The following is a 10907-nucleotide window of genomic DNA, read 5'->3' on the forward strand; positions in this document are numbered from 1 at the left end:
TGCACTTCAGCTCCTTCCTGTTGATTAGCAAACAGATGGCTTTGTGTAGATGCTGCTTTCAGTCTCTGAAAATGCAGAGAACTTGGATGCACAGACAATGTTTGTCTGGGACCTACTCCACAGTGGTTCAGAGGCATGAGGGCTTTTCATGAGCTTGCAGAGCACAATGTTGGGATGCTGGGTGTGAAGGGGCTACACGAGCTCCCCCAGCAGCTCCCTCTGCTTTGTGCCAGTGCACAGCAACCCCGTGGTTGTCTCTTCTCCCATCTCCAGAGACCCCTCTCTGATAACAGTGTGACTTAATACTGAAATTAACTGCTTAGGAAGAGCCAGTAAATGCTTGCAACAGCAGGAGACACTAGCTGAGACAAGACCTGAGAAAGCTCCAAATGAAACCTTTAGGCTTCTGAGGGAGCAGGTGCCCTCTTAGTTGTATGGCAGGAGTTGCCTTTGCAAGGCAAAGGGATGAATAGGGTCTTCCAGAGTGCCCAGATGTGCTCCTGGGCAAAGCCAGTGATTCTCAGTGACTGGAAGGTGCATTTTATGTGGAGAAAAGCTGTTTCGTCCAGGTAGAAAACAAGGGGTGTTGCTAGTTTCCCAGCAATGTCCCTTGCTGCCTGAGTTACAGGTTAGAGGGCTGGAGGTAAGGCAGTCCCTTGTCCCCAGCCCCGTGTCTGACCACAGGGCCTGCACAGAGCTTTATTACTGGGAAGGCGTCATGTTGGCAGTGGGTGGCAGAAGTGGAGAACCTCCCCTTCTGCCAAAACTCTTGTAGGATGCAGCAGATCCTTACCAAAGCCTCCTGAGGAGTGACTCTTCCCCCAGTTGAGTTGCAAGAATATTGAGGGAGGAGGTGAGTGAGGCAACCTGGCGGGGTGTCTGAGTCAGAGCTGGAAACAGGCTCCAGGAGTCCCAGCGCTTTGTCTTCCTCTGACCACAAAGCTGCCTTTCTCCTGCCCTCCATCGTAGAGAGAGTTTGTGCAGGTCTTGCTCAGCATAGCATGGAGGTCGGATAGCCAAGATGGGAAGTGGGGGAGTCGCCAGTGTTTGGGCTGTTTCCTTGGCCAGTTCTCCCTTGGGAAGCACCTGAAGAGCTGCCTTCTGACTTCTCCTGGCTTGCTCACTTTAGAGAAGGGGTTTTTGGCATCTCAGCCAAGTGGTGCACAGCAAGGCTGCTTCTCCTGGGAGCCACATGTTGGTCACGGATGCAGCCAGGCTGCGGCAAGAGGGCAGAGGCAAAGTGCAAGCAAGTTCACCCCTGGCTGCCTGCTCTCTGCTCTGATCCAGTCAAGGCAGGTCTTGATCCCAGACGTGTTTGCAGGCAGGGCTGGAGGCAGCTCCATCAGCCAAACACACATGGCTCCTTCAGTGCTTAGCGAGGTGCCTACACCCAGCCAGCCTTCCCTGCTGTGGTGCCAGGGCCCTTCCTAGCTGCCATTCCCAGCACCGTGCCTGCCTGACTGTCTGGGAGTCTCTTTGGTTCACTCTCTTTTGTCTCCTTTCTCCAGGCGTGAAAGATGGAAGCTGGACTGTGCTGCAGCTTGTGGAAGCCCTGGGGTAAGTAAAGCCTTTTACATGTTGTACATCACGTAAGGGCCTTGCAGGGGAGATTCCTGCAAGGAGGGACAATGAGAAGGAAAAGTGTGCCTGCAAGGATGTTGTTAGCTCTCAGTTTGGGGCCTGAGCAGTGCTTCACCCTCCTAGGACTTTGGAGCCGTTTGGGAAGAAGCAAGGCTGGAGCAGCTCTTGATGCTCTCTTGGGACCCGGGAGAGGTGTTGTGGCAGGCAGCGAGCTGCAGGGCACTTCTCAGTTGGGGCTGTCCCCAGTAGGAGCTGCCAGAGCACACAGCTGCATGTCACCATGTCACGAGTTGGCTGGCACTCAGCTTTTGCTTCTGTCTCTGAGCTGTCATGGGCTGGGACTCGGGGAGGCTCGTTTCTCCCAGACTGGGGGCTGAATTTGCCTCCTTTGTAAGAGGCTTTACCTTTTTTAGGGCCTTGTGATCTTGGAAGCCTGAGTTTCAGCTGCAGAGCATGGTGCAAGAGCAATTTCTCTGGTCCAGTTTGAGAACTCGGATTTATTGCTGCATGACTGTGGGGCTGGGTCACAGTCAGGGGAAGTGGAGGCTGCTCCCATCCTGCCACCAAGTCAGGCAGGACTGGGCCACCATCCCCAACCCAGAGAGTGTCACCACTTCATTTTTATAGTGTGTCTGCTCAGGATGTACTTCCTGCCTGGGTGTCCCTGCTCACAACAGACCTCTTGGGCTTTCTCCCTGCTTGGATAGGTCTTGCCTGGAGAACGCAGATCCTCGGACGCGAGGGAGAGGCATCCAGCTGCTATCACAAGTCTTGCTCCAGTGTTACTCCCTGCTCCAGGAGAAGGAAGGTAAGGGCTGTTCTGGGCCCTTGAGTGGCTGCTGGCAAGTTGAGGGCAAAGCCTGTGCTGCTTGAGTGTCTGTCCCGCAGTTGGCAAAGGGATTGATTTAGCACTGTGACAACTTTGTACTCTCAAGAATCAAAGTCCAAGGAGGGCATGGGGCCTCATGCTGCAGCCTTTTTGCCAGCCTCATCACACAATTAGGGTCGCTTCCTGAACACACCAAAGCCCTGGGCTGCAGCTGATGCCCCCAGCAGTGTGTGGGTGTTGCATACCCAGGCGTGCTGAGTGCCATGTGGGATGCCTTGAGGACACATCTGCATGTCAAAATCTTTGGGTGGTAATTCAGTGCAGGAAAACTGTTGTTCACAAAGTGAGTCACACCACAGCCCTGCAGGCTGCACGGGTTAACTCTGGGGGAACCCTGGGGGAGGAGGGATGATCCATAGAAGGATGAGAGTGGAGTGGAGAACTGGGGTGGGAAGATAAAGATGCCCCATTCGTGGAAGCAAGGGGAAGGTTTGGCAGTGTTAAATGGCCCATAGCAACTGGGCAGGGGGGAAGCCAGTAAGTGCTGCCAAACTTGACTTAGACTGGGGGCCTTGCTGATGGGGAGCTGAACCTGCACCAGCGGGCTGGCAAGGCAGGAAGGCTCAGCTAGTAAGTGAAGTGGAGGAAGGGAAGGATGGAAGTAAAAGGTTCTTAGTCCTTGGTATTTGGCTGTCTGTAAGTCTCAGGCTGGTGCTAGCATTTGTGCAGAGGGAATACATGCAGACTAGCTACTAGTATAACTGGCATCGGGTGTGATGACTGGGGTGCTCTGTAGGGGCAGCAGGAGGTGGGGACGTTTGGTAGGGACACCTGGCAGAGTCAGGACAGCTGAGCGAACTGGGTTAGAGCCAAGTCACCAGGAGCTCTGGAGGAGGGTGGGCAGAGCCATCTTCCCAGAGGTGGCCCATCTCCCTTTGTGTCTCTCCTCACGCTGTTCATTTCTCGAGTGCTGTGCCAGGCTGCCTCCTGGGGGGGTGAGTTTCTGCAGCAGCTGTGGGCACAGGATGCTGGTAGCCTGCTCTTCCAGTCTGCTTCCTGCTGCCACTCCCCAGGGCCGGGATGTGCAGGCGCCTGTGGCTGTGACTCAGGGGCCGGGAACGTGTTGTGGAGCTGAGTGTGAGGAAGCCGGAGCTCCTGCTCCAGCCCTGTGCCCAACCCCACAACATCCTCCAACCTTGGCTGAGCAGGCATCTGTCCACATGTCTGGACAGGCCAGGGCAAATGCCCCTCAGGTAGCTCCAGCACCTCTGCAGCAGCTGGAGGTGGGTGCTGCCCTGCTGCAGGCAGGTGTGGGTTGCTCACCAGGGAGGGCAAAGGCGTTGGAGCCAGGTGGATGCACCAAGAGTGGCGGTTAATCCCACTCAGAAAGTGTGAGGTGTGCTCGCTATTCATGCAGCAGCTGCTTTAGGCAGAGCTGGGGCTGGCACCCGGCAGCTGCATTTCCTGGGACTAACACATGTTGGTGTCTCTGACAGTGTTGCATCTGGTCCTGTTCTATGAGAATCGGCTGCAAGATCATCACCTCGTGATCCCCGCAGTGCTCCAGGGACTGCGAGCGCTGGTGAGCTCATACTTCCCCCAGCCCGCAGTACCGGGATGCACTCCAGAACAGCACAGGGAAGGCGCAGCACCTGGGTGCAGGTTGGGACACGTCAAGCAGGGCCCGGCTGGGCTGTCAGCTCCTGCCCAGTGGCATTGCCCCGTCTCCTCCATGCTCCTGCTGTGCTCTTTGCAGAGGGGCAAGGGAGAGGAGACTGTCTTGATCTCCTGCCCTGTGCTGGTATTGGGGCAAGGATTCCCTGGCTGCCCTGGGGAGCAACACAGATGAGGGGCATCTTGTCCTTCCTGTCTGTGGAGGCACTGAGCTCTCCCTTGTGTGGGAGAGGATCCTGCAGGTGGCTGCTGTACAGAAACAGAAGCTCTGTTATATGGCTGCCATCATGGTTTTCTGTTCTTGCTTTTCTTTTCATGTCCCCAGAGCATGTGTGAGGTGCTGTCCCAAGGGCTAGCAGTGTCTGTGCTCAAAGCTATCTTCCAAGAGGTACATGTGCAGGTGAGCAATGTGATTTTCCATCCTCCTGTCCCCACTCTTCGGCTGTGTAAGCATGCCTGCCTGCCCAGAGGACTGAGCACATTCAGCAGCAGTGCAGTGCTCCTGCGGAGCTGAGAGACAGCGTGTCTCACTGCAGAGCGAGAGGCAGACAACAGCTGAGGATCCTGTTTGGCCTTTGTCCTCTCTTCTCTCGGCCCTGGGGGAGTTATTTCCTTTGTTCTCCAGGCTGTGTTTAAGTGCCCCCAACACCCAAATTCTCCTCCAGTTTAAGATTGTTTATGCTGGCAGGGCCTTGGGCAGCGTGTGGCCCTGGTGTGACTGTGATGGTGCGTTCATGCAGTGATGGACACAGTCATGTTCAGGTGCTGTTGCTTAGGCATGTGCATACTTTGTATGTGGTACATGGGATCTGTGTGCTAGGAAGCAGCAGCTGAGCTGCTGGGGGTCCTGCCCTCTTCTCAAGGGTGTGCACTTTCCTTGAGTGTGGGTAGCAGTGCTGCTGTCTGCAGAGTCTTGTTTTGATTGCTCTTCCCTCCAGTCCCTGCTGCAGCTGGACCGCCACACAGTCTACAGCATCATCACCAACTTCATGGACACCAGGGAGGAAGGTGAGGGGGTGGATGCCAGAACCAGAACCACTCTGGAGGTGTCCAGGCTGGGAAAATGACTCACTTTTGCCTTCTCTGAGGGCTCTGTGGCTCTGCCAGAGGAGAGCTGGAAGGACTATGGGGCTGGGGAAGCTGGGCTGGTTTTGTGCTATGTTGGTGAGGTTTGGTGAACTGCATCTGCTCACACTTCTTCTTTCTGCAGAGCTGAAGAGCCTGGGTGCTGACTTCACCTTCGGCTTCATCCAAGTGATGGACGGAGAGAAGGATCCCCGCAACCTGCTGGTGGCCTTCCAGATCGTGCGTGATCTCATTACCAAGAACTACGCCCTGGGTGAGCCTCTGCCTGTCATGCAAAGCTGATCGTGGAACATGTCACCTTTCTTTGAGCTTTGTCCTTGGGTCTGACCAAGGCTGGGATTATCCCTGATGTGCTCTGGGAGCTGCAGAGCCAAGCTGTCATGGGTGCTAGGCATGGCTGCCCTGCTGCTTTTGTGTTCACACCCTTTCTCTGCAGGTCCCTTTGTGGAGGAGCTTTTTGAAGTGACATCCTGCTACTTCCCCATTGATTTTACTCCAGTGAGTGAGTCTGCCTGGTGCTACAGCTTATTCCTTCCGATGTGTTTTCAGAGGGGTCATGTCCCTTCCAGGGAATGGGAGGAGTGGGTGGGGAAGAGTCCGGGCTGGGCAGTCTTGAGCTGAGAGCTGTGGTACCCAGGCTGACAAGCTGGTGCCAAGCGAGCTGCAGTGACTGGCATTGCTGCTGCCTTTCTGGAGATAAGGTGATGCAGCCTAGGCCAATGGCTGGCTTGGGAGGTTTCCTAACCAGTGACCGGCTCTCTGTGCTTCCCTTCCAGCCCCCCAATGACCCTCATGGCATCCAGAGAGAAGACCTGATCCTGAGCCTCCGTGCTGTACTGGCTTCCACGCCTCAGTTTGCTGAGGTAGGAAGCTCCTAGGGGGTTCTTGAGCTGTTCCCCAAGCACAGGCTGCATTTTATAGTGCTGCAGCTCCTGCTGTGGCTCCATGGGACAGGAACAACTGGGATCGGGGGCCTGCACGATGGCAGCCCTGTTCCCTGCTGAGGCTGGGCATGGAAAGCTTGCTGATGCTGACACTCTGGGAAGGGGCTGCCTGTTGCTGGTATCCCTCCACCTCTGCTCTCCTGGCAGCGGCTGTGCTTGCAGCCCTGCAGGGCTATGGACAAGATGGTGCAAAGGTGCGCTGAGTCTAGATGACTTTCTCTGCAGTTCCTGCTCCCTCTGCTCATTGAGAAGATGGACTCAGACCTGCAAAGTGCCAAGCTTGACTCCCTGCAGACTCTGGTAAGGAGAGAACCCTGCTCCCTTCAGCCCACATCTGAGCTGTGGCAGCAGCAGCCAGCCATCTCTGAACCTTTCTCCTTGCCACCCAGAGACTCTCCCTTGCAAAGTCATAATTTCCAGGCTCCTGGTTTGGCCTGCATCACTCTCTTCTTTTCTTCCTTTAGTGGTTCATGGAGTTCAGCATAAGCCTGCCAGAATGGGCAGTGTCCCTGCTCTGTGTCCTCCCAATACTGTCTTTTCTCTGATGCTTTCTCTTGGCTCCCTCTTGCAGACTGCCTGCTGTGCCATCTATGGACAGAAGGAGCTGCAGGAATTCCTCCCCAGCCTCTGGTCATCCCTGCGCAGGGAGGTGAGTACTGCAGGGCCCCCAACAAATGCTGAGCAGGAGTTCACAGCCAGACCAGGTGGACTTTATATCTCCTAGCAGCCTCCACTGAAAAGAAGAGTGGGCAGGCCAGCCCTCTTAGCATGTCCTGGGACTTGGATGTGCCACAATGCATGTTCTAAACACATGGGTAGCAAGGCAGGAGCCTGAGCCCTTCAGCCCACGTTGGGAACATGTAGCCTGCGGCTGGGGTCAGCACAGAGCTCAGCTCATCCTATGGCCTATCCTGCAGGTGTTCCAGACAGCGAGTGAGAAGGTCGAAACAGAGTGCCTGGCCGCACTGCATGCCCTCTCTGCCTGCCTCTCCTGCTCTGTGCTCAGCTCTGACACTGAAGACCTGCTGGACTCCTTCCTCAGCAGCATCCTGCAAGGTAGCCAGCAGAGAGACCTACCCTGCCTCTCGCCTGCAGGCATGCTCCTAGGCAGGGATCTGCCCTCCTGGTCTGTTTGAAGCCTCTTTCCTCTCTTTGGAGTTCTCACAGCCACTGTTGGCTTCTCCAAGGGAATTGGCTGCAGGAAGGGAGGAGAAGGGAGCACAGTACCCTATTGAATCAAGTTACTTTCCTCTCTGCTGGGATTGGGGCACCCAAGGCTGTGCTGTGGTCTTGGAGCTGGGGGAAGCAGCTCTCTTAGGGAGGCTCTGCTGCAGCTCGGAGTTGTGCCCCGGCAGCATGTCCCAGCCCAGATATCAGCTGCGTCCCTGCACGCAAGGCAGGGGAGCTCTGCTGATGCAGCTGACACCCAGCCTATCTCAGATTGCAGGCACCATCTGTGCGAGCCCGACATGAAGCTGGTATGGCCAAGTGCCAAACTCCTTCAGGCTGCAGCAGGTGCCTCCCTTCGCGCCTACCACCACGTCACACACAGCGTCCTGCCCTTGCTGCTGGAGCAGTACAACAAGCACCTGCAGGTGAGGAGCAACCTGGGTTCTGCAATCACAGGCAGCAGGGTGTCAAAGGGGATGACATTCCCTGATTGTGAGTGGGGACACTGTGGGCACCCTCTGGCCTCACAGTGCTGCACTGGAGCGTAGCTATCCTGGCAGTGGCAGTGATCTGGGTTATGCCTTTGTGTGCCTGCAGAGCAGCCAGAGGAGGACAATCCTGGAAATGCTGCTGGGCTTCCTGGAATTGCAGCAGAAGTGGGGACATGTGGAAGAAGGTGAGGCTGGCTGGTCCCTCTGGAGGCACCCACGTCCCAGGGGGCTGCTGGCTCTGACCTCACCTTCCCATATGCTGACGAAGGAGGAAAGCTCACTGACCTGGTGGTGGCTGTGCAGTGGCAGCCAGGCACAGGCAGTGACTTGGTGCCTCTCTCTCCAGATGAGAACACTCTGCTGTTGCTCCAAGCCCCGGTTTGCTCTGTGGTGTTCTCGGCGCTGACAGATCCCAGTGTGCAGCTGCAGCTGGTTGGGATCAGGGCACTGACTGTCCTGGGCTCCCTGCAAGGTTGGTGCCTTGTTTCCTGTGGGAAGGCAGAGGGAGTTGTCACCCTGTTCTGAGAGACACAGTACTACATGGCTGCTGGAACGTCCTTGCCTGCTGCCTGTAGGTGCACAGGAGCAGTGGCAGCATTTTCTACCTAGGCCATGAGCTCCAGGAACGCTTGGTCTCTCTCTTGCTTGTTTGTGCTGGGCACCTTTGTGTCTCTAGTGTTTGGCATGCTGCTGCATTGGTGCTAAGGGGAAGGATGCTGGCAAGGACACTGGCATCTTTGCCTTTGACTGAGGCCAAGATTGCTCTATGGCTCTTGTTGCAGGCTTTGTGTCTCCCTCCGACCTGGAGCTGGTTGTGGATCACCTCATCCGTCTTGCCCTGTGTGAGGAGGATTCCCAGAGCAGGTGAGAGACAGCTGGCACCACTGCAAGCCTGACTTTGCTGCAGAGAGGGGCTGTAGTCTGGGGGAATGCACAGGAACTGCCTGAACTAAAAGATGATGTGGGTGTAAGAGCAAATGGATAAACCAGGCGATTTCTGGGCTGGAAATAAGGAAGTCTGGGCCTGTCAAAGTAGGCTTAGCTCTGCCTGCCAGTAGGGTGAAATAGATTGCTGAGAAATGGGTTTCTGGAGGCATCTTCTGGCCCAGATTGGTGCAGCTGGTGTACGAGCTGCACAGGGTTTGCAGTGCTCACATCACCCCCCCTGCTCTCTTCCCCTGTGGCAGTGAAGCAGCAATGGAGGCAGCCGGATCTCTGGCCCCCATCTACCCAAAGGTTTTCTCTGGGCGCATGGTGCCCAGGCTTGAAGAGGAGCTGCAGTCAGGTAGGGCTGGTGTCTGTGGGAATGGAGTGATGTCTGGTTTTGGGGTGAAGCCTGGCCCATCCCCATTAGGCTCCTATCAGGCAGTGGGTCTGTGCCATACGGCATAGATCAGTGACTCCCCTTCTCGTGGGGGGGGGATTCCCAGCCCAGGCACTATGGTGCTGGCATGAGGAAGACCTTGCCTGAGGCTGGCTACCAGCCTCTGTGGCCAGGATCAGCCCTGTGCGGGAGGAGCTGCCTAGCCACAGAGCAGGCAGAGTGCCTTGGGCCTGGCATGGGCTGGTTCTGCTGTGCTGCTTCACCTCAGCCACCCTGGCAGGATGTGGGCCCTGAATGCCCTTGGGTGAGGGGCTCTGGGGTCACCCCAGCACCCTTCTGAGGTGTGTTTCCTCTTCAGAGAGGGACGAGGAGAGCTCCCGAAACCACTGCTCCCTGCGACAGTGCTGCCTGCAGGCCCTGGCAGCAGTGTCCACCCACACCAGCATCGTGAGGGAGACCGTCCCTGTCCTGCTGCAGCATCTCCGGAAGGTGCAGAAAGGTAACACAGCCTACAGCAGACAGCTTCATGGAGCGCATCTGGGTAGGAGCTGCCTGTTACCAGTGATGTCTGAAAGAGAGTGGGCATGGCAGTGGAGTGAGGAGCCCAGGGCTGGGCTGTGAATCTACCACTGGAGTGGGAGGAGGGAGGGCTGCATTACCCCAGGATCCCGGTGCAGATCAGGGGCATGGGTGCTGTGACTGAGGTGACGGTGACTGTGCCCTGCAGGGAGTGAGGCCGGGAACGTCCAGGACATCGTCTCTGTGTGCCAGAGCCTGCACCGCGTAGCCCTGCAGTGCCAGCAGGACGCAGAGGGTTGCTGGTACTACCACCAGACAGTGGTGCCCTGCCTGCTGGCCAAGGTGCAGGCTGCCACACAAGGTGGGTGTGGGGCTGGAGCAGGAGACGGCAGAGCAAGTGGTCTCCCCGGGCTCCCTGGGGTCCCTTACCCTGCAGCCAGCGCTGCTGCTGCCACCCACCGGCAACCGCGGGCACTGCAGAGCCCCGTCCCCACCCAGAGACAGAGCATCCCTGCCCCAGGGCCGGTGTGGGTCTGGGGCTGCGCCTGCCTCAGGACAGAGTGCTCCATTGTGTCTCTTTCCTCCCACTGCCTGCAGAGAGCACCCACCCACTGCTGGGCAAAGCACTGCTAGAGGAAGAGGTGCTGGCTGCCATGGTCGCTGTCATCAGCGCTGCCACCACTCATCTGAGCCCTGAGTGAGTGATGCTGGGGCAGGATGCAGGGCATTGCATCGCATCGTGGGGAGGGGGCAGGCTGCGTTCCCCCCTGCTGCTATCTGTACAGCGAGACCCTGCACCTCCTGGGAGGCGCCCAGGAGCTCTCAGGTGACCCTCCCAGAGCAGCACATTGTGATATCTCCTTTCTCCTAGACTGGCTGCCCAGAGTGTGGCTCATGTGGTACCCCTCTTCCTGGATGGAGAGGTCTCCTTCCTGCCCCAGAACAGTTTTCCCTGCTCCTTCCAGCCCTTTGAGGTGTGTTGGGTATTTGGGTGTGCCAGAACAGGGGCAGGCTATGCGGATGTTGGCGCAGGCTGGCAGCAAGGACTGTGATGACATGGGTGCTGTTCTTCCCTGCAGGATAGGGAGCACTTGGAGGCACAGAGACGCCTGGTCGCCCTCCTCATGGCCTTCGTCTGCTGCTTGCCCCGCAATGTACGTTGGTGGGGAGCAGGGTGGAGAAGGGCCCTGACTGAGCACCCTCTTGCCTAGGTCCACAGCAAGCTCCATGGGTAGAGGAAGAGAGCAGCTGTGGCCCCAAGCTTTAACATCCTCTGTGTCTCTTCCAGG

At 57.0% G+C, this 10907-nt stretch overlaps 1 protein-coding gene across 1 annotated transcript in view; it reads left to right on the top strand.

The window, feature by feature from the left end:
- The first annotated feature begins 1517 nt into the window (after positions 1-1517).
- MMS19 (MMS19 nucleotide excision repair homolog (S. cerevisiae)) overlaps positions 1518-10907 on the top strand; it is an 11120-nt gene continuing 1730 nt past the window's right edge. Inside the window, exons 1-20 of the mRNA XM_010182369.1 lie at positions 1518-1557; positions 2289-2389; positions 4410-4484; positions 5023-5092; positions 5295-5423; positions 5607-5668; positions 5947-6033; positions 6340-6414; positions 6686-6763; positions 7032-7170; positions 7555-7709; positions 7882-7960; positions 8122-8247; positions 8558-8639; positions 8963-9060; positions 9458-9598; positions 9827-9979; positions 10216-10315; positions 10490-10592; positions 10698-10776. Of these exons, the coding sequence (XP_010180671.1) occupies positions 1518-1557; positions 2289-2389; positions 4410-4484; positions 5023-5092; positions 5295-5423; positions 5607-5668; positions 5947-6033; positions 6340-6414; positions 6686-6763; positions 7032-7170; positions 7555-7709; positions 7882-7960; positions 8122-8247; positions 8558-8639; positions 8963-9060; positions 9458-9598; positions 9827-9979; positions 10216-10315; positions 10490-10592; positions 10698-10776 (1972 nt within the window). The remainder of the gene's footprint in view (positions 1558-2288; positions 2390-4409; positions 4485-5022; positions 5093-5294; positions 5424-5606; positions 5669-5946; positions 6034-6339; positions 6415-6685; positions 6764-7031; positions 7171-7554; positions 7710-7881; positions 7961-8121; positions 8248-8557; positions 8640-8962; positions 9061-9457; positions 9599-9826; positions 9980-10215; positions 10316-10489; positions 10593-10697; positions 10777-10907) is intronic.

The sequence above is a fragment of the Mesitornis unicolor genome, unplaced genomic scaffold (genome assembly GCF_000695765.1).
Source record: "Mesitornis unicolor isolate BGI_N332 unplaced genomic scaffold, ASM69576v1 scaffold29650, whole genome shotgun sequence".
NCBI lineage: Eukaryota > Metazoa > Chordata > Aves > Mesitornithiformes > Mesitornithidae > Mesitornis > Mesitornis unicolor.